Below are 21,996 nucleotides of genomic sequence, written 5' to 3'. Positions count from 1 at the left end.
TGATTTTAGTCGGCAGCTCATGGCAGCTGACTCTTAACATTGTGCTTATTTAACATCGTGAGTAAAGGCATGGTTGAAGCAGATGGGTTAAACCAGGGGTAGGCAAGCTATTCCACAAAGGGCCGCAGTGGGCACAGGTTTTCGTTCCAACCCATCAGCAGGACACCTTTTCACTAATCTGGTGTCCTACAAGTGCAATCAGTAAATCATTTTATTTATTTATTGAATTTAACAAAGGGCCACCTGATGTTGTAGAGTTTCACTCGCCAGGCCGGGCAGGAGTTGGCTCAATTCCCACTGGTGGCGGTACGAATGGTTTGTCTCTCTTTGTGCCCTAAGACTGACTGGCGACCACTCTAGGCTATACTCTGCCTTTCGCCCTAAGTCAGGTGGGATAAGATCCAGCAACCCCCGTAACCCTTTCGAGGAAGCATGGTGTGTGGAAGATGAATGAATGAATTTTAACAAAGAAAAAAAATCTGTAGATATTTTCTTTCTATTTATTTACTCATTTTATTTCTTTATTTTGATCTTATATTCATTGAACATTTTTAATTGAAAACATATCCAGGAAAATCTGTAAATATTCTCTTTATATTTATTTTAATATAGTGATTTCATTCAGCCGTACAAGGGTTGTGGAACTTTTATTTTTTAAATTTGGTTAAGAATTGGCTAAAATACATCAACTTCAATCTTGTCAGATTTTTGTATGTTTTTATTTTGGCATGAAACATGAAATCGATATTTTACTTTGACGGGCCAATCAAAATGATGGTGTGGGCCAGAATGTGGCCCCTGGGCCGTCACTTTGACACCTGAGATGTATAGACTCACAGCGAAGATTTGTTCATAGGATGTGATTCTTACCGAAAGATGGTTAGTTCTTGAAACACTACCCACCTTATTATTCTCCCCAAGGACAGAAGAGAGGTCGACATGGTGCAATGTAAACATTTAGGTGCGCATTCAACCCGATTTAAACCTCCCTAGATGATTCTTGAATCTTAGTTCTCGTTTTTTTCTCCACCACATTATTTTTTTGTGAACAGCTCTCTGTGGCATGCGATCATTTCTGTGATTAATGCAGCTTAGTCATCCCACCCCGCCACACATCTCTCGCACACTCAGTACTCGCTGATGCTGAGGCAGTTCCCATGGCAACCGCCGGCTGCCGTACTGCTCTCACATCGAACGGGGATGCGAGTGTCTCAAGGGGGGCTGTGCGTTGGGTGCTGCCACCCTGTATCCATGGCAACCCCGCACACAGCAGCAGGAGAGAAGGTGAAACATGACGCAACCTGCTTCCGCTATTCGCTCCCAAAGTGATTCATGTAGATATCGACCCTTTCCACCTTCCCCATTCATTACAGCCGCCAAGATTAAATGACATCCTCCTCTCGGCTTTGCTGTCATGGTATCAATATATTTCTAATCACTAAGCGGCGCTCGATACGCCTTGCAGCTATTCCAACCGCTGACCTTCATTTCGCCTTATTAATGGTGTTCTCACGTAGGCTGAACTGATCATACTTGGAAGGGGACTGGGTTGTATTTACCAGCCTCCTGTGGCGCATGTTTTTATATAAAGCAGTGTAGTGGGGTTGACAGGATGAAATAAGAAGCCGTCATAGCATGAACGGGTATCATGCGGCACATGGTGAATTGGAATGAAATGCACCATTTCTTGCTCTATGCTTTCTCTCCTCTAAATCTATTTTTCCTGAGGATTGATCACTGATTTTGGACATTAAATCATGTTACAAGATGATAGAAAATATCACACTCATTTGTGGCCCCCATGTTGGAATGATTAAAAATGAATAGCAAAAATATTTATATTACTATTATCGTCATGTTGAAACCAATTCAGGGAAAAGGTCCAGCACCCCCGTGACCCTTGTAAGAATAAGCGTGCAGAAAATGAATTAATGAATGTCATATTGAAATGAAAGTACAGCTTTTTAACCATCTCTAGGCGCCAGTTAAATTCTTTTTGGCTGTTTTACTGTTTTTCTCCCCCAATAATTATTATATTTTTAGCGTTATTTTTTTATTGCTAATAACAATATATTTACAAAATAATCAGGGCTTCGAGCAGGTGTCAAACTGCTGTCCCGATAAGCCATTCTTCCCTGATTTCCCTGCTTCCAGGACATCAGCCCCTGCTGGCGTACCAGCATCGCTGTCTCAGCATGCTCGCTACGCCACCTACTTTGATGTTGCGGTCCTGCGCTGCCTTCTGCAGCCTCACTGGACAGAAGAGGGGGTGCACTGGGCGTTGATGTACTACCTCCAACGGCTGAGACAGATTCTGGAGGAGAGACCTGAGCGTGTCCCCGAACCGCTGGTCACTCCGCTGCCGCGGCCACGGAGTAGCTCAATGGTGGCCGCCACCCCTTCGCTGGTCAATACCCACAAAACGCAGGATATGAGTCTCAAATGCAACGAGGAAGGCAAATCTCTGAGCACCGAGACTTTCACAAAGGTTTCCTTAACCAACCTCCGGCGCCAAGCTGTACCTGACCTTTCATCTGACCTCGGCATGAACATCTTCAAGAAGGTCAGACACGCATTAATCAATGGAAGAAAAATAACAACTGTGCTAACACAATTTTTTTTCTTAGTTTAAAAATCGACGCGAAGACCGAGAGCGGAAGGGGTCAATTCCCTTCCATCACACGGGGAAGAAGCGCCAACGTCGTATGGGTGTCCCCTTCCTGCTCCACGAGGACCACCTCGACGTCTCGCCCACTCGCAGCACGTTCTCCTTCGGGAGCTTTTCCGGCCTAGGCGATGATCGCCGTACTCTGGACCGAGGGGGCTGGCAGGCCACCATCATGGGTAGGCTCAAAGCTCAAGTTGACTACAAAATACAACTTAGAATCTCAAACCCTCAAATACAGAATGCCACTCTCCCCCATCTAAACCTTTCTTAATCACTCAATATGTAACTACAGTGGTACCTCGACATACGAGCACCCCGAGCAATTCGAGATATGAGTAAAATTTCGAGCAAAACATTATCTCGAGATACGAGACAAATTTTGAGCTAATAATTATCTCGCGATACGAGACAAATTCCGATATACGAGCAGACAGCGGACGCGAGATGCTGCTCATAAGAACATCATGGGCACTGTCTCTCTCCCCGCAACTCCCTCGTGTAATGTCTCTGGTCGCAACTCCCTCTTTGTAATGTCTCTGCGAGCACTGGGCAGAGCGTTGCGTTTTTTCAGTGCTTTTTTCCCCGTTAGTCATTGCGAGGCGATCGCTAATACGAGAGTTATATATGCTACTTCTCGTTGGCAAGTGGTCGTGCGTTATCCTATTGTGAGAACATTTGTGTGCATCATTTTGGGAATATTTTGAAGGGAATACAAAAGCAAACATCTAGGTTGCATGTGAAAGTCAGTGTGGAGGCGGGGCAAAAAGAGCCAGAGAAGAAAGGTATCAAAATGTCAAACAAAATTAGAATTAAGTTTAGTGTTAGGTTCGATTAAACTTATTTTTGAGTGTGTCTGCATCATAATTCAAGTTCATTTAAATTTGTTTTTGTTACGTTACGAGGGCTTTGCCGTGCAAAAAGCCCCCCCCCCCCCCCCTCTTTCTGTCCGTCTCTCTCTCCCTCTCCCCCCTTCGAAATCCGTATAAATGTAGTACTATTAAACACATTTTAGTAGTATTAAACCACTAGTTATGTGTTACTTTGTTAATAGATGGCGAATTAGAACAAATAAAACATTTTTTCCAATCCAATATCTTGTTTTGGGTGCTTTTTCAGAGGGTTGGAACGAATTAATTTGTTTTTAGTTCATTTCAATGGGAAGCGTTCGTTCGAGTTACGAGAATATCGACATACGAGCTCAGTCCCGGAACGAATTAAGCTCGTATCGCGAGGTACCACTGTATTGGTTTTATAGGACTACCCCCCTATGTGTCACAGGTAAATTCACACGTCGAGGCAGCACAGACACAGCGGCTGATGCCGACAGCCTGAGCACCAAACATTCGCATTCCCACCATTCACTTCTTCGAGAAATGCCCGACCACTCCAATAGCCACATGGAGAACACCGTCAAAGAGGGTGACAAGCCCAGTCTGTCAAGTTCTGAATATTGAAAATCTCTGTAGATGCTTTTGAATAGTTTTGCAGTGATCATTATTCTGATGAGTACGAATCTTCTCATGATCCGCTTGTTTTCTTGTAACAACAGTTCGATCCCAGATCTCTACCATTACTATGGCAGCTTTCAACACAACCGTGGCATCCTTTAATGTGGGCTATGCCGACTTCTTCACCGAGCACATGAAAAGACTGTGCAACCCCGTGGTGGTTCCAGAGATGCCCGTGGAGCCGCTGGCCTGTGCCAACCTTCCCCGCAGCTTCACTGACTCTTGCATCAACTACTCGTGCCAGGAGGAGGGTGACAACATTGAGGGCACCAATAACTTTGTGCAGAAGAATGGAATGCTGGATCTCACAGTGAGTGACAGATAGAGGTGCAAATTTGCTAACGTTGTTTATAATATTATTTACATGTAAATGTGCATTGAGGCCGCCCGGTCGACAAGTGGTTAGCGTGTCGGCCTCACGCTTCTGAGATTGAGGGTTCAAACCCAAGTTTCGACCTTCCTGTGTGGAGTTTGCATGTTCTAAACAGGCTTGCTTGGGTTTTAATCCAGTTTCCCAAACACATGCATGGTAGGCTGGTTGGACAGTTTTAAATGTCCCTCGGTATGAGTGTCAGCATGAATGGTTGTCCTTCTCCTTGTGCTTTGGGATTGGCTAGCCATTAAAGGTGTCCCCCGCCTCGTGCCTGTAGAATTGCTGGGACAGCCTGAGCCCCCCGTGAGGATAAGATGTACAGATAATTAAATAATAAATATGAACCGAACTCATAAATGATGCACTGAGAAACATGGTACTATGAAAATCAAGGTAACTGTGTGACTATACATCATTGTTTTTCAAAACAAAAGCAGATGTTTGCAAATTTAGATTTTGTTAAAAAATAACTCTGGCTTTTACCAAGGATGACAGAAATGAGAGAACATTAATAGGATTATAATATTACGTTTTAAATCTTGTAATATTGTAATAGGAATTTATTGTCCCTCATGTTTCAATTTTAATATCAAAATATTGTACTTTTTACAATGCATGACTTCTTTCCAGTTAATTTTCCGCGGCACAGTGGTTAGAAACCAGTGGCGGTCCGTGCATTTTCTCGTAGCGCCTTCAACGGGTAAAATCCACTTCCTATCAGCATTTATTGATTAAATACAAATACTGGAGCCTTTTCAGACATTACAACCAGGCCAGGGGGGTGATTACCCCGGGAAAAGACAGCGATGGACGTCAATGGCGAAACGGCAAAAATTTTACTAAAATGGGGTAAAATCCACTTCCAAATATTATTTAGGAATATAGCCATATTTTACTCACCAAAAATCCTTTTTAACTGTACACAATATCCATCCTCCTTTCTTTCTTCCTTCTTTTCTATCGCCATCGAAGCTAATGCTGAAAGTCGAGCCTGTCCTGTCATATTTCTGGCATAGTCCGTCTTGAAAATGGCTTTACATTAACACAACAATATATTTGCTTGTGCAGCTCGCTCCAAATACAGTTTGGTAGCTCTGTCTAATCACTAGCCAATCATAGTTGGTGAAAGCGATGACGTATCCCTACGCCTGCGAGAAGGCAATGACATATTCCTACGCCTGGGACATTGTGGTGTTGCCAACTAGAAATCTGATTTTTTAAAGCAACAGTCTTATCGACGCTTGTTTAATGCAGCAGAACCTGCAGAACTGATTGTGAAGGCCTTGAGGCAGATTTCTGACCCTGGCAACAAATAATGGCTGAAATGCTATTGGTTAAATGCTTCAATATGAAAACACACATCTGGAAGCAGTGCAACCAGGGGGAAAAGCAATGAAAGGAAGCTAACAGACCATTTGGAATTATTTAATAAGTATTAAGGGACAAAATATAATATATGATTCAGATATTTCTTAGGCCAGCAGAGAAGGCCTTGAAGGCCTACCAGAAACACTGGTATAGACAGTGTACATTTTTTGTGATGGTTTATTTTTGCGTTTGTGGACAAAGGGCTTATGTGCCTTTTTACACTGCTCTTTTTCCAACTTTTGCTGACTCATTTCATGATGATGCTTGAGAATGGGAGCAAGGTGTCATGATATAGCTTGAGTACTTTTTTCATAACCTTGCATATACAAAAAAAGAGCCCTGGTGACATGTTGCACCTTCTCTTGTGTATCAGGCAGTGCTGCGTGCACTCTATGCTGTCCTCAGTCATGACATCAGCTCCAGGATCTGTGATGTGGCCCTCAACATCATCGACTCCCTGCTGCAGCTGGGCGTGGTGCCTGGGGTGGGCAAAAAGCTGTCCAAGCCTGACAACAAGGAAAACGAGGAGGTGCGAGCCAAGGACGCGGTTGGCCACAGCCTTGGAGGAGGAGGTGGCGGAGATGGCGGTAGCGGGGGAGGTGGCGGAGGGGGGAGTGGCGGAGGAAGCGGGCAAGGGAGCAAGGATGATGTGAAGAATAACAAGGACAGTGATAAAAAGGTTAGTTTGCTAGGTACGAAATAACAAAGTGTAGTATCAATGTTAACTATAACTCCTTTAAAATCACAGTATAAATTGATCTGGTATCTATTCTCCTCTCCCCTCCTTATAAACGCTCATGTGTGTGTCCTTGGAAATGCACAGGAAGAGAATTCTTCCCTAAGCACTCATCGGCTGGCCCTCTCCATGCTCATCAAAATAGTCAAGTCCCTGGGCTGTGCTTATGGATGTGGCGAGGGACATCGTGGCCTTTCGGGAGATCGCCTGAGAATGCAGGTCAGAACCCCAGAAGCCATCAAAACTGATAAATCTTTCACCAAAATTGCTTTTGAGTCAAGCCCTACATTTTCACTTCCACTAAATATATGTATATTTTTTATTTCTGTTCCATCAGGCCCAAAACTGCCTGACCAACCTTTACAAGCGGGACAAGCTGCAGTTTCGCCAGACAATGCGTGACTACGTCAACAAAGACTCTCTGAATAACATTGTGGACTTTCTTCATGCTCTGCTGGGCTTCTGCATGGAGCCTATCACCGACAGTGAGTATGCGCAGCCACCTACGCACACAGGATATTGTGCGGTGACTTGCAAAGGCTGTATTGGAGAGAAATCAGCCAGTCAGCCTTTGCTTTAATTTGCTTTCACTTGGTGCAAATTAGCAAATTGAATGTTACTTGAGGTAAAGGTGAGTAGTAATAGAAATAAAAAAATCCATTCAGTGCCAGCTCTCCAAGTTAACATGGTCATTTGATTTCGATGCCGACAATGTCAAAGGTAGTGGAGGAGTCTGCGAAACAAGATATTTATGAATTTATTGATTTCCCTAAAACTGCATTGAGGTTATCAAAAGAATCACCAATAACTACACTTAATTGGGAATTTACAAACCATTTATTTACATCTTGTTTGTAATTAATTTTTATTCATATATTAAATAACTTGGGCGGCCCGGCGGACAAGTGGTTAGCGTGTCGACCTCACAGTTCTGGGGTCGAGGGTTCGATCCCAGCTCGCTCTTCACTGTGTGAAGTTTGTATGTTCTCCCCGGGCTTGCATGGGTTCACTCCTGTTTCCTCCCACATCCAAAAACATGGAGGGTAGGCTGGTTGAACACGCTAAACTGCCACTAGGTATGTGTGTGAGCGTGAATGGTTGCCCGTTTCCTTGTGCCCTGCAGTTGGCTGGCCACTAATTCAGGGTGTCCCCTGCCCAGTGCCCAAAGTCAGCTGGGGTAGGCTCCATGACCCTTGTGAGGATAAGCGGTACAGAAAGTGAATAAATGAATATTAAATAAATTGTTTTGTTTTGTTTTGTAATTGCATTTAGTTTTATTGTATTTTAATTTTGGTCTTCACGGTCGAACCTGAAGAGTTAAGTAATTGTTGAGGTAGTGATGGTATCAGGTATTGAAAAAAGGAAAGCCACTGTATAAAACCAGGTTTGACGGTAAACCATCAAAACGTCATATTTCTAAATGACTATAATTTTTTTTTTGACAAACCTTAATTGTTTTCCCTTGAGTACTATCTTTGTGCTATGTCTGTCTCCCTCCGACCACTGCTTGTTCCAGTCCTCTTGCTTCTGTGCCTTCTCCCTTCACTTCCTCCTCCACCAAGTACTGCAGCCTTCTTCCAGTCCGTTATTCCTTTCTTCCTTCCTCGCTCATCCATTTTCGTACACTTGCCAATCCAAACCTTTGCCCATTACATCTCTGTTCAATCAGCGGCATTACTCCTGGACGTTGAGATATGCTCTTCATGCCAATTCAGCTTTGCATTGACATTGTTTTGGTCTCTGCTTTATAACATCATAGCAAATAAAAAATATTGGCAAGTGATCGAACTGATGAGTGTTTTGACAATGCAAGTTTTTTTGATTTCTTTTGTGTTTTTTTTAACTATGTTGGCGTGCGTGTATGTCAGTTTTACCAATATGTGTCTCTTGGGTTAACCTCCCTGAGGAGGTCCTTTCCTGACACCACGTACATGTTTGTGCTGGCCTGATGACAATCAACCTGTGCCCTGCCTCTTTTCTCTTGCAGAGTACAGCAGTGCAGGTGAGAGGTCCAGGAGGGCGAAAAAACGAAACATCGGTAGATACACATAATGTATAAGAGCACTGATTTTAGAGATGTGATAAATTTACCCACCTGAGCAGAACCTTCCTTAGGCCACTGCTTCCATTGCTGCCCCTCTCGCTCTGTCCTAAAGTGACAAATCTCGCCTGCGACTCCAAATTTATCAATCATTCTTTTGCCCAAGATTACGATTACGACAATGTAGTTTGAGAGCAGGCCTTAGTCACTTGCATGTATTCCTTCTTCCTTACCCAGAATCCTTTTCAGTTTGCTTCTCCCCCCATATGCTGTACGAACCCTTTTTCTTTGCCCCCCTTTCCCCCCCAAGTTGTCGTGCGGGGTGACTGTTTTTGTGTTTTGTTCGGCTGACTGAATCACACCGGTGGGATCCATGGCCTCTTCACCTTTCTTTTTATTTCCAGATAAAGCCGGGTTTGGGAACAATTTCACCACAAACGACAACAAGTCCTTGGCGCAGAACATGGAGGCTGTGGTAGTGGGTTGCATGTTCAAATCGTTGATCACCCGCTGCGCCTCCACAACACATGAACTTCACAGCCCTGAGAACCTGGTGGGTCCTTGTATTTGTGTGCCATCTTGCATGATTACCACATGACAACTTTATTGAAGTGTCTGTTGCTGAAGGCTCCTGATTTTTTTTCACTATTTTTTTTTCACTAAAGCCTGGTACACATGAGATTTTTTGTTTTTTAATCTTAACCATTTTTGGAACATGGAAGTCATTTTTTACATGTTTAAAATGTTCGTAAATACAAAAATCTAAACAAATAGTTCGTTCTTAGCGTTTCCTGAAAAATCAGCAAAATATGACAATTGTGTTAAAAAGGCATCAATAAAGTATACATAGAAGGTAGCATTCAAAATTTAGGAAAATTAAAAACCTTAAAATCCCACTCATCAGACCAATATTTTCCTCAACACAAGGGGATTGTGTGAAAACTTTATGAGAAAATGCAAGGAAATTGTTTCCATTGGCTGGCAGAACAGCCAATTTTCCCATTACTTTTGAACCGTTAAATAGTGGAAGTTTTAGACAACAACAACAAAAACTATCCATCCATTGATTTTCTATCATACTGATTGGGGTTCACATTAGAGTTAGTGGAGAGCATTTCTTAGTATGTTCACACATTTGGAGTTTGGAGTTTCTTGATCCTTAATTGACTGATGGATGTTTGTCAACTTGGCAGCAAAGACATTTTCATGCACTGACATCCTACACAGTAGCCCCCTCTGGTTGTTCTCTGACACTTGGCTGTCGTACTCCTTCACAGGGCCTATACTGTGACATTCGCCAACTGGTGCAGTTCATCAAGGAGGCCCATGGAAATGTTTTTCGTCGGGTTGCTCTGAGCGCTCTCCTCGACAGCGCTGAGAAGGTCACGGCTGCCAAAAAACCCGAAGAGAAAGATGAGAGCAAACTGCAAGCTCCAAGAAGGTACTGCAAATAGATCGAACTTTGTGAGGGCGACTGCTTAGTATTTGAAAATGTTATCGTGTTTTACTAAACATTTCAGTAGAAAACTTCCTCATATCTCTCTCGATCATCTCATCATTGCTTTCTGTGTTGTTTGTCTTGTTCACATTTGTTTCTCCTGCATGAGAGCTGCAATTTTGGGGTTAAATGCTGAGTCCTATGTATGCACTTGGTGAGTCAAGACTGCATTTATGTATCTGCGTAGTTTCTCAGTCTCACCTTTCGAGAAATGCACAGGCGATTTGTAGTATGGTTCGTGGCGTTAGTATTAGTGGGACACCACTGGGAGCAAAGTCAAGCAAAATATTTTTTTAAAAGCCTCAAAGGAAATAGTAGTGGAAGATGTTGTCCTTATACGTAAGGGCTGATCGTCCTGCCTATTTGCTTTTCTAGGCTTGAATTTGTAATAGGTGTGGAAATGGATAGTTCAGCATGTAGATTGGCAATTGTTGTCAGGCTTTATTTAGCCTTAAGAGGCTCAATACTGAACTGGTAGAAGAGACCGTGGCAGAGAGCTGTAAAGAACCTGCCGGCAACACCACGTCGTATCCGCAAATTTTTAGCATTCTCAGATGGATGGGTGCCCTGAGAGCTGTTTTGTTTGTTGGGGTGTGCGTGCAGGTCAGAGGCGGGTGTGTCCGGGGAGAAGGGTCAGGTGTCCAGTGCTGCAGATGAGTGTCGCAGCTACATCTCCAGCAGACCCCCCCAGACCCCCGAACAGTGAGTGTTCACCTCACCACATCCCCACCCATTCATGTCATGTCATGTGCCATGTCGCTGTTACGAAAACAATAGTTGTAGCTATATCTTTTTATTTTTGTTGTTGTTGGTTTCATTAAACTAAGTTCTGTCTGCATCTCTCCAGTGAGGATCAGATCCCTGGAGCTCTGCTGGGCAGGAAAGACTTTTGGAGGAAGATGTTTAAGTCGCAGAGTGCTGCCAGTGACACCAGCAGCCAATCAGAACAGGATACGTCGGAATGCACCACTGCCCACTCTGGCACCACTACAGACCGTCGCTCTCGATCAAGATCCCGGCGTATTTCACTTCGCAAGAAACTTAAGCTTCCCATAGGTATGAGCACCCCGGCAATACCTATTCTCAAAAAACTAACTTTCATGAAGTCTTCAGATGTACCGTATTTTCTCGCATCTATGCCATATTTGTAACAAAAAAAAAGACTGAATCAAGGGTACGGCTTATATGCGCACAAATTAGACTTGACATGCACGAAACTTTATAGTGACAAAGACAAAATGCCATAACGCAAGACACGATACGGTCATTTGTTTCAAAATAGAGAAAAGATAAAGTGATAAAATGCTAAACAAAATTTATTTTGACATCTATGAATGAAATTCATCCAAAAAATAAACTGTATCTTGGATAAAATGTGAAAAAACTCACTAACTTGTGCCTGCCATTGCTTGCTCAGTGCGCCGCCATCTTACCGTACTTAAACGTGCTCTGACTGGCCAGACGCGAGTAGCCTTGATACATGTGTTTGCAGTGTTTACCATATCAGCACATCCCAATAGTTGTTAAGGCTGATCGAAGGTCTTGCGGTCGATCATTAAAATATCATCCTGGATACCTGCGTAATGTATATCTCATGCTATTATTGCACCCAGTGACTTGGTGAAAACTACACCGCTACAGACACACTTCCTGGTTATACTGCTCACGTGACTTCCTTTTTGAATTCGTCCACGTTCAGGCAACACCTTTTTGGAATGTGCAATCCAGCAGACGATCCTTTCGATTCATACAGTATCTCAGAAATACCACGTGCGATGATTTTTCTTAAAATTTTCCCTTCAAAGTAACACATTTGTACTCCCTATTAAAGCCATGAATATGGAGGTGAAAATTGTGAATCAGGGGGCGTCATATGCGAGAGAAATCGTAAAATTCAACGATTTTAAGGCAATTTTAAGGGTACGGCTCATACGCGAAGGCGATCAATAGATCGAATATGGTATTTGTCCTAAACTTGCTTCATTCTGGTTTTCTGTGACAATTACAAATCATCACATTTCACATCAAATCTAATAGCCTCTTTCTAAAGGCATTCTCCCTTTTTACCTGTTCCATTTTTACATCTCAGCATGCCTTAGGACCACACGCCTACCACTCACCTTCTCTGTTTTACGTATGTGGTGAAATCCATCTTCATGTTGTCTTTGTCGGTGTTGCATCACCCTATGCATGGCCATTATTGTTTTTTGTCAACTCGTACAAGGCCAGTACAGCTACATGAAGGGTACTGCAGACCAAATAATATAAAATCATGCATACAATAGATTCAGTTTGAACTTACGCTTACAAGTAAAAGTGCAACATTACTACACCAGTTACATATCAATCACGGAATAATACCAATATGTTGTATTTCTTCTTTACATGATTTTCATTGAAAAAAAATGTAGAAAATCTACTAAGGCGCAATGCAGTTTTCACCCATATTTTATGGTTTTCCTATTTTTTAACATTAACATTCTGGCACACATGGCTTGCTGGGTTTTATTGTAAACTTAACATGTATTTTTTTTACAGTGTACACAGAGACACCTTGTCAATGCTACTGCTAAAACAGCATGAAACAGAAAAAACTTCTAGCAATTTTACTTTTGGTCTTTACTGAGGTCTTAGGAGGTTAGAATTCAGGAACTCTGGACTTATCTGTCGTCTTCTTCCGAATGGAATTTTCTAGTGCCTGTTTGTAAGCCCATGTGAATGCTATGTGCTCTTTCCACCCTGATGTGTCACATCTGGCTGCGCAAACCAGGATGTGTGCTTTATCTGTGGCTCCTTTACTTACCTAGTTTCTGCTGTACATGTATGTGAAAAAACTCTTATTCACGCTGTCTCCAGGCAATTGGCTGAAACGTTCATCCCTCTCCGGTCTCACTGACGGTGTGGAAGACCTGTTGGATATCAGCTCAGTAGATCGTCTCTCTTTCATACGGCAAAGTTCAAAGGTTTGAAAGACGGACGCTGCTTAATTTTTCCATTGTAGACGTTTGAAAAGTCTCGTGCTATAGGATTAGTAATCAAGTTCTTTTTTAATCTGCCGTTGCATGAAAAGGTGAAGTTTACCAGCGCAGTCAAACTGTCGGAGGGGGTTGCTGCCGGGCCAGAGTACAGCAGGGATGAGGAGGAGAATTTCTTCAAGCGGCTCGGTAAATGGAGGTCTGGCAGGAGGAATCCATCCAAGCTCCACCACACAGAAGAGAAAGATGGTAGACCTCCCCCAAATCCCAGCTGCCCCTCGCCCACTTGTTGCTCCATGATTTCTACTTTCTCTCTCTCCCAACACCTCATGTGACATCCTGTCTCGTATCACCTGCTCTTTCTTTTTTTTTTACTTTGAAAGGTCTGACCTAAAGTTTCTGCTGTTAAGGTTTTGCATGATTATGTTACACTTCATCAAAATCAGCCCATTCCTCCCTCATTTGCTCTTCCATTAGACTGAATCTTTTAACCATCTTTCTGCTGTGGTGTAGTTCGAACGCGCTTTTTCTCCTTTTGATGCTGTACTACATCTGGTTGCTGTTTTGGATGACAAAGCACAGCTTTTTTGCGTAACACTCTTTGTAACACGTGTCATTTCAGCCAATGTGATCAAGATAAAAGGTTTTGCTATGATCATTCAATGAATGCCGAGAACTGAGCACTGTCAGCGATTAATTTGCATCTCATTCGCCAGTGGCTGTAAAAGTGGGTCCCCTGCATCCAATTATGAAAAATACATTTCATTTCCAATTTGTCCAGGACCCCACGGTTTCCAGGAGCGTCTCGCCGCCAGCCAGGAGGCCATAAAAAACAAAAATGTTGTGAACTTGGGTGCAATTAGACAGGGGATGAAACGCTTCCAGTTTCTGCTCAACTGCTGCGAGCCTGGGACCATACCTGACGCTTCAATCCTCGCCGCTGCCCTGGACTTGGTACTCGTCATCGGTTCCCCCTGGCATTCCTGTAATTCATCTTGATCTTGCACTTTGCTTTCCCCAGGAAGCGCCCATCGTAGCTCGGGCTTCCCTCTTTCTTGAATGTGCTCGATTTGTTCATCGCTGCAACCGTGGCAACTGGCCAGAGTGGATGAAGGGACACCATGTCAACATTACCAAGAGAGGCTTGTCCAGGGGGCGATCGCCTATAGTGGGCAATAAAAGGAATCAAAAACTTCAGTGGAATGCAGCAAAACATTTCTGTCAGTGGGGAGATGTGAGTTTATTGTGTTTAAAGAATAGACAGCACCTTGTGTTAATGGGCTTTATGCGATTGGCAGTTGCGCGAAATATTTAAGTACGCAAATTGTGAATTTCTTCGATCTCTGATCATTTAAAAAATAAGGGTTAAATACAGAAAAAATATGTCATTGCCAATAAGCGCTGGCATTTTGTCATCTCCAAACGTAACACTGACCGCCTCGCACACAAGTACTGCCTGTAGTTTCCTGGGATAGGCTCCAGCACCCCCTGCCACCTCTTGTGATAGGATAAGTGGTTCAGAAAATGAATGATTGTATATTACACATCACAAAAAGTCATCTTTTCTCAGTTTATTGAAGATATCTTCCTCTGCAAATTTCATGATAAAGGAGATTGATTTCTCTTTAAGGTCAAGAACCCTTAAAAGGGTAGACTCCCTCCCATCCTTAAAAACCATCATAATTTTAACATCAATTAACCATAACTACCTCTAAATGCCATTTGCCACTGTGTCTCAAAAAGGCAATTGGCACGCGGCTGAGCGAATTGTGCCACTGTGACAGCGAAAGTCCTGCCAACATCCTGGGGTACATCTACGATGAAGAAGCAAAACGGAGGATGAGAAAGGAGGATGAGGAAGAAGACTATTTAGATGATAGTAAGTATGTTGCTGCTACGGATTATTGGAGTTTGATGCCCATTCATGATTATTTTTCTCCTCCCAAGACACAGTCAATCCGACAAAATGTGGCTGCCCATTTGCCCTGAAGATGGCTGCATGTCAGCTATTGTTGGAAATCACCACTTTTCTACGAGAGACGTTCCCTTGCTTGCCGAGACCGCGCACAGAACCACTTGTGGTATTTTTTGCTCCCCAATTTGTAATCTTAGGTACCATATTATCGTAACTATAAATTGCACCTAAGTATAAGTCACATTTTTTTTCTGTAGGATTTAGAAAGCTGCCGACTGCGTCTGGATCCTGAGCTTGGACGACATCGCTATGAGAGGAAGATCAGTTTCGCGGGCATCCTCGATGACGAGGACGGCCGTGACTCGCTTAACAGCAGTAGCCACACTCTGAAGTCAGACACCATATGTGATGAGAAAAAGGCACAGGAGGCAACAGGTGAGATGTTGGTTGAATTGGATCATTGCACAGGTTTTTATTTGTTTGCTAAATTTGGTATTCACAATGTCTTGCCAGCTCCCATCCGAAAAATTCGTATCGGCGGCTCACGCCTGCTCCAGATTAAAGGAGCCCGGAGTTTCCGCATAAAAAAGGGGGGATCTTTGTCTTCCATACGGAGGGCCGGCAGCCTGAAGAGCACCAAAATGTCCCGACAGGATTCGGAATCAGAAAATGAGGAGGGGATCCTTTCACAAACAAACAGCAGAGATACTGTGACAGACATCGGTAAATCCAGGAATAAGTGTTGTTGTCTTTGAATCAGAGCAGCCTGATGGTGTAGTGGGCCACTTGCCTAACAGGCAGGCACAGGCTCGATTCCCGCTGGTGCTGGTATGAATGAGAATGGTTGTCTGTCTCTCTGTGCGCCCTATGGCTGACTGGTGACCAATCTAGGGTATAGTCTGCCTTTTGCCCGAAGTCAGCTGGGATAGGCTCCTGCAACACTTACCAGGATGAATGAATGAATCTTTGAATCAATTCATCCTTGCCACCACCATTTCATATTACACATCACCATTTTATCTGGATCATGTTGTTAAACTGCTTGAGATCTCAACACAGAACAAATGTTTTACCATTCTTCAGTTTTTTAGAAAATCGTAGCATAATCCGCATTCATAAAACAGCTTCTTTTTTTTAATAATCGATAGTTTGATATCACATCACAAATGATTGTCGGATGCCCAGTATGCCCAGTGAGATTGGCTGTGGTCTTTTTTTTGTACCATATATCTATAGTTCAATTTCCCTTTTTCACACCTCTTGTAGGCAGTCCCTGTAGTACCAGTGAACCCAGCATTGAGCCTGAGGGTCAGAGCTCAAGTGGTACTGAAGACAACTACCACCGCAACATGTCATGGCTCCACGTATGTCTCCCCCCAAATGTCTATCTACAGTAATGATATGTTCAGAGAGTGTCTTAAACCTAAACCAATTGCTGGTATATTTTCTATTACCATTGTTGGTCCATTATCCTTATTGATTTTTAACTTTAGCTGATAGGGAAAAATTGACCTTGTACATGATGTTTTGCTATTGCTTTTATTGTTCATTCCTATGCCATTCTTTGTAAAATTCATCTTACCATGTATTTGCGAATTCACGAAGTTGCAGGAAAATAGATACTATGTATTTTGAGTGTTATAAATGAAAACTTAGGTGGGAATTAATAAGTTCTCTCTGCCTTTTAGGCATTTGTTGTTTGTTTCCGTCCTGTAGACCAGTTGAAAACTTATAAACTGTGTGTGTCGATGAATGCAACTGACTGAAATGAACAAATCATAATAATAAATAATCAGCAAAGTCCAGAATTACCTGATAGAAGAAGTTTTCCATGGGATTCATCACGTGTTGCCACTATCATCTTTCCAGATCATGATCCTGCTGTGCAACCAGCAGAGCTTCATCTGCACCCACATTGACTTCTGCCATCCACGTTGCTACCAGCACCACAACCGCTCCTGCGCCCGCCTGGTGCGGGCCATCAAACTCGTGTACAGCGAGACGGTGGACAGCCTAAGAGAAGATGCCGGCGCCACTGCCGTCGGTATCATGAGTGCTCGTGCTCAGAAGAACAAGGAAGTGAGTCTCTGAACCGAACGCAACATGTACATTCTGTTTGCTTCTCTGAGAGTCTGTTTGGCTTCAGTGTTCAGACAAATCATGTCTGAGGACACCATCCATGAAAAGGAGACCCACTGAAAGCAACACTGAAGGAAAGAAGGACACTGGGATGTTGAAGTACATCAGGAACCAGGTGAGGCATTTGGATTTTTTGCAGTTTGCACTATCGTTGGAAGTCATTTGGGATTTGTCTCCTGCAGGTGATGAGCTTGTCGCCAGCTCCCCTGTCACTGCTCATCAAAGCTGCTCCCATCTTGACTGATGACATGTATGGAGATATTCAGCCGGCAGCTTGGGAACTCCTGCTTAGTGTGGATGAACATATGGCAGCGGCTTCAGGTGAGAACTTTTTCTTAATTTTGACCACCTCATTTTAACGGGCTAATTTATTTACTATTGTTTTTTATGTTCTGTAGAAATAAAATGTGTTATAGCTCAAGTCAATAAAATCAAGATGAGTAGAATTTCAACCAGAGAGAAAATGGAGTAGAGATTTTTACCTGATGTCAAATAAATGATCTTCTTCTACTGTCCTTTCATGACCACGCCCCACCCCCCAGCCGCCATGTTTCTCCTGTGCGCAGTCAAGGTCCCCGATGCCGTGACTGAGATGATGATGGCTGAGTTCCAGCACCCCGAGGCCTGCCAGCGCATTAATTCTATCTTCAAGTTCTACACGCTTTGGCGATTCCGCTACCAGGTGTGGCCACGCATGGAGGAAGGAGCCCAGCAAATCTTCAAAGTATGCGTAATTATTACTGCTAAACAAAAATAGTCCAATTCATGCCCTTTTGATTGGCAATTTAGAGAACCTGTTGTCTTGTATGATTTTCTTTAGATTCCGCCACCCAGCATAAACTTCACCCTGCCATCTCCCATTCTTGGCATGCCCTGTGTCCCCATTTTTGACCCCCCGTGGGTTCCCCAGAACACCGGAAGTGTCCAAGACCCAATCAATGAGGACCAGTCTGTAAGTGTGTGCCGATTACAATAGTTTTGTTTGGTCAATGGTGGAGTCATATTCATTCTTTTTATGGTGGATAAGAGTTCATTAGATATTGTGTCCACATTTTTATGGTTCACAAATATGGAGGTCCCTATGACAATGTTTTAAAACTAAATTGTCCTTTGTCCACAGCAAAAATGAACACTGGGTAAAAACTTCCACCACCAATAGTTGCTGAAATCACTTTAAAAAAAACAGTTTTCTTAGCAAAAGCCTGTTTTAAGTTTCATCTCCATGTTGACAGTTTGAGACTTTGATTCCCGCCCTTAAAGCTTTATTGGCAAAAAAATAAAAACACTTTGACTTTCTCTTCATGTTAGTTGTAACGCATAATTATTTCAAGTGGTTCAGATTTTGATGAAGACCTTCCTTTATCATTTTATCTGTCTTTGTTTTTAGTTCCCCACGTTAATTCAGTCAGTCCATGCCATAGTAAGTTTTCTGTCCAGATCTTTGTGCTGATGCATCTTTTACCTTAAGTCATAAATGTCAGGCAATACATTTTTTGTTTCATTTTTTAAGACAATTGGGGGTCAAGTGTGTATTTTTCAGAGGTTTCCAGGAAGGGGGTAGTTGCATCTTGATCAGAAATGAGCTCTGTCTTTGGGACAACAATAGCATGCATCCGACATTGTGTGCTGTGCTGTGTATGCATGACGAGACAGATTGTATGTTCTCATGTATGTGTCGGAGCACGCGTGCCAATGCCATGATATGCAGCAACTTTTCCATTTCTGCCCGGGATGACCGCAGAGCACTAGTGATCCGGTGGAGGGTTACTGTATGCTTGTTGAATATCCGAGTCGCGTTGGACTTGATCAACATTGCCCCCACAGAAATCCTTCTCAGCGAGGGCGGTGTCGCGCTCCCATCAACGGGCTGAGCACATCCTAAAGAACTTGCAGCAGGAGGAGGAGAAGCGGCGCCTGGGCCGCGAAGCCAGCATCATTACGGCCATCCCGGTGGCGCAGGAGTCGTGCTACGAGCCCACCTGCAGCCCTCCGTCTGAGCAAGAAGAGGAAGGTGGGCCTCGAAACTGATCCGGGATGTTTTTTCTCTTGCTCCTAACCTGTCAGTGTTTGTCTTTGATGCTGCCAGCAGAAGAAGTGGTGAACCTGGCATCCCGCCGTCTGTCCGTTAGTCCGTCCTGCGCTTCCAGCAACTCCCACAGGAATTATTCTTTCCGACGAGGCTCTGTGTGGTCAGTCCGCTCATTGGCCAGTGCTGAAGGTACAAGATACTTTCAGTGTGCAACTGGTTTTGGAAGTACAAATGCACTTTTTTAACAGTTTACAGAAATGCAATTAAGCAAAAGACCGATGTGCATCTATCACATTAGAAAAATCTAAAAAGGTGAGACATCACTTTGTGTTAGAGGGTTTCTAAAAGTGTTTAGGTATGCCAATTACAAATTTATTAAGCTGCAATAATGGGAAAATAATGTTGAAAGACAAGGGCAGGCAATGTGAGATATTCAGATAATTAGTGGGCTAAAATATTACCATAAAAGAGCGCGCACTCTTGAGATACTAAATTGTATTTAAAAAAATTCTCTACTATTACACATCAGAAAGATGAATTTGGTGTTTTGTTTTTTATTTATTTATTTAAAAAGTTTTTTTCCGCTGGGATTCAGATGTTAAAGTTTTTGCCTGTCCCTTTCATATAAATGTTTTCAAAGCATATCATGTTCAGTTGCACCTGCTACATCAAGGTTTCTGTATTATTTGGTTGCATAAATGTCAACAGAATCGATTCACACTGTAGTAAAGCAATAAGGTGAACTTAAGTGGCTATCACACCCTGCCGCACTGTGTAAAGTGTGCATGTTCTCTTTATACTTGAGCAAATTTTCTCTAATAATGTGGACTCCTTTCATGTACACTAAAGTCGCTCAGCCCTTTGTGCAATATATTTTCACAGACGAAGAGAATACGACAGAACACACACCCACACACCACATGGTACAGCCACCACAGGCGGTCTTTCCAGCATGCATCTGTGCTGCCGTTCTCCCCATCGTGCACCTCATGGAGGATGGAGGGGTTAGAGAGGATGGCGTAGCTGGTGAGCCTCTTTTAGTCACTTGAACTCCATATTCTAGGTCCTGTAAAGGGATTTCACAGATACATTCAATGTGTTTATGGAACAACTTTTCAAAAATTTTAAGTGCTTGGTGATATGGTATAGGACATTTTAAATACATTTTACTGGAACTGTAAAATTACATTCAAACTACGTATACATTGATTCACTGCCAAATCTTAGCTAAGTATATGTTGTTTGTTTGTACAAATGAGCCTTAGCTTTCTGCTAAAATACCTTAACTGTGTTTTTTGAAATGTTATTTATATTTTATTTATTGCTAATAGCAGCATATGTTGTCGCACAATGATGCTTATAGCTCTCTTAAAATGTAAGATACAATGATGGATATTGCTATTTCATCCTAAATTCACCATGGTTACAAAAATGGTGTTGAAAAAAAATCCCGTTTTGTGTGTGTGCAACCTTTATATGGGAGTCAAAGTTACGTGTTTTTTTTCAAGAGAGGTTGTTAATTACTTGCTTCGTAGGGACCACTCAATCCTTTAACTCCATGCAATGCATGATCCATGCATTTACAAATGATTTTATTTTTTTCTTATGTTTACTATGTACAGTGGTACCTCGAGATACGAGCTTAATTCGTTCTGGGACTGAGCTCGTATGTCGATTTTCTCGTAACTCAAACGAACGTTTCCCATAGAAATGAACTAAAAACAAATTAATTCGTTCCAACCCTCTGAAAAAACACCAAAAACAGGATATTGGGTTGGAAAAAATGTTTTATTTGTTCTAATTCGCCATCTATTAACAAAGTGACAAATAACTAGTGGTTTAATAGTATACTAAAATGTGTTTAGTAGAACTAAAATTAGACGGATTTTGCAGAGGGGGGTAGAGAGAGAGGGACAGAGAGGGGGGGGGACTTTTTGCACAGCAACGCGCTCGTAACGTAACATAAACAAATTTAAATGAACTTGGATTACGATGCAGACACACTCAAAAATAAGTTTAATCTAACCTTACACTAAACGTATTTCTAATTTTGTTTTAAATGTTGATACCTTTCTTCTCCCGGCTGGGTTGGCTCTATTTGCCCCGCCTCCACCCTGACTTTCAAATGCAACTTATCGAGGGAGGGGCTGTTTGCTTTTGTATTCCCTTCAAAATATTCCGAAAATGATGCACACAAATGTCCTCACTATAAGATAACGCACGACCATTTGCCAACGAGAAGTAGTCTATATAACTCGTATTAGCGATCGCCTCGCCATTCGCACTGACTAACGGGAAAAAAACACTGAAAAAATGCAACGCTCCGCCCAGTGCTCGCAGAGACATTACAAAGAGGGAGTTGCGACAACAAAGATATTACACGAGGGAGTTGCGGGGAGAGAGACAGTGGCCATGATGTTCTTACGAGCAGCATGTCGCATCCGCTGTCTGCTCGTATATCAAAATTTGTCTCGTATCTCAAGATAAATATTTTCCCGAAATTGTACTCGTATCTCAAATTGCTCGTATGTCGGGGTACTCATATGTCGAGGTACCACTGTATAACGTTATTTCCCTATATCCGTATTTTTTTAGTGAGTGCCGTTGCCCAGCAAATCTTGTGGAACTGCCTAATTGAGGATCCTGCCCTTGTTCTGCGTCATTTCCTGGAGAAACTCACCGTGAGCAACCGGCAGGTAGGACAGCAACCTCACGCACAAATCATCCACAGTCTGTCAGATGCCAT

General features: G+C 42.8%; 1 protein-coding gene across 25 annotated transcripts in view; it reads left to right on the top strand.

Moving 5' to 3' along the window:
* Positions 1-21,996, top strand: part of unc80 (unc-80 homolog (C. elegans)) — a 43,191-nt gene that overhangs the window by 6,138 nt on the left and 15,057 nt on the right. For 8 of the 25 annotated variants that reach the window (XR_013298325.1, XM_077593260.1, XM_077592601.1 and 5 more), the window contains exons 8-39: positions 2,155-2,563; positions 2,628-2,844; positions 3,947-4,087; positions 4,218-4,486; positions 6,291-6,596; positions 6,741-6,872; positions 6,991-7,138; positions 8,641-8,691; positions 9,099-9,247; positions 9,972-10,135; positions 10,302-10,346; positions 10,796-10,894; positions 11,040-11,248; positions 13,049-13,155; positions 13,263-13,416; positions 13,949-14,121; positions 14,189-14,401; positions 14,911-15,046; positions 15,115-15,248; positions 15,340-15,517; positions 15,596-15,805; positions 16,349-16,446; positions 16,952-17,161; positions 17,229-17,336; positions 17,404-17,542; positions 17,764-17,945; positions 18,042-18,173; positions 18,609-18,641; positions 19,046-19,232; positions 19,308-19,439; positions 20,133-20,276; positions 21,846-21,946. Coding sequence is in view for 24 of the 25 variants with exons in the window: in XM_077593260.1 (XP_077449386.1) it covers positions 2,155-2,563; positions 2,628-2,844; positions 3,947-4,087; positions 4,218-4,486; positions 6,291-6,596; positions 6,741-6,872; positions 6,991-7,138; positions 8,641-8,691; positions 9,099-9,247; positions 9,972-10,135; positions 10,302-10,346; positions 10,796-10,894; positions 11,040-11,248; positions 13,049-13,155; positions 13,263-13,416; positions 13,949-14,121; positions 14,189-14,401; positions 14,911-15,046; positions 15,115-15,248; positions 15,340-15,517; positions 15,596-15,805; positions 16,349-16,446; positions 16,952-17,161; positions 17,229-17,336; positions 17,404-17,542; positions 17,764-17,945; positions 18,042-18,173; positions 18,609-18,641; positions 19,046-19,232; positions 19,308-19,439; positions 20,133-20,276; positions 21,846-21,946 (5,110 nt within the window). In the remaining variant the exon portion in view is untranslated. Of the gene's footprint in view, positions 1-2,154; positions 2,564-2,627; positions 2,845-3,946; positions 4,104-4,217; positions 4,487-6,290; positions 6,597-6,740; positions 6,873-6,990; positions 7,139-8,640; positions 8,692-9,098; positions 9,248-9,971; positions 10,136-10,301; positions 10,347-10,795; positions 10,895-11,039; positions 11,249-13,048; positions 13,156-13,262; positions 13,417-13,948; positions 14,122-14,188; positions 14,402-14,910; positions 15,047-15,114; positions 15,249-15,339; positions 15,518-15,595; positions 15,806-16,348; positions 16,447-16,951; positions 17,162-17,228; positions 17,337-17,403; positions 17,543-17,763; positions 17,946-18,041; positions 18,174-18,608; positions 18,642-19,045; positions 19,233-19,307; positions 19,440-20,132; positions 20,277-21,845; positions 21,947-21,996 lie in introns of those variants that run through there. The other 17 variants (XM_077594121.1, XM_077593962.1, XM_077593571.1 and 14 more) reach the window with 13 other exon arrangements.

Source organism: Stigmatopora argus, chromosome 1 (genome assembly GCF_051989625.1).
Source record: "Stigmatopora argus isolate UIUO_Sarg chromosome 1, RoL_Sarg_1.0, whole genome shotgun sequence".
NCBI classification, from domain to species: domain Eukaryota; kingdom Metazoa; phylum Chordata; class Actinopteri; order Syngnathiformes; family Syngnathidae; genus Stigmatopora; species Stigmatopora argus.
Note: the sequence above shows the minus strand (reverse complement) of the source record. Positions and strands in the feature narration are given on the sequence as shown.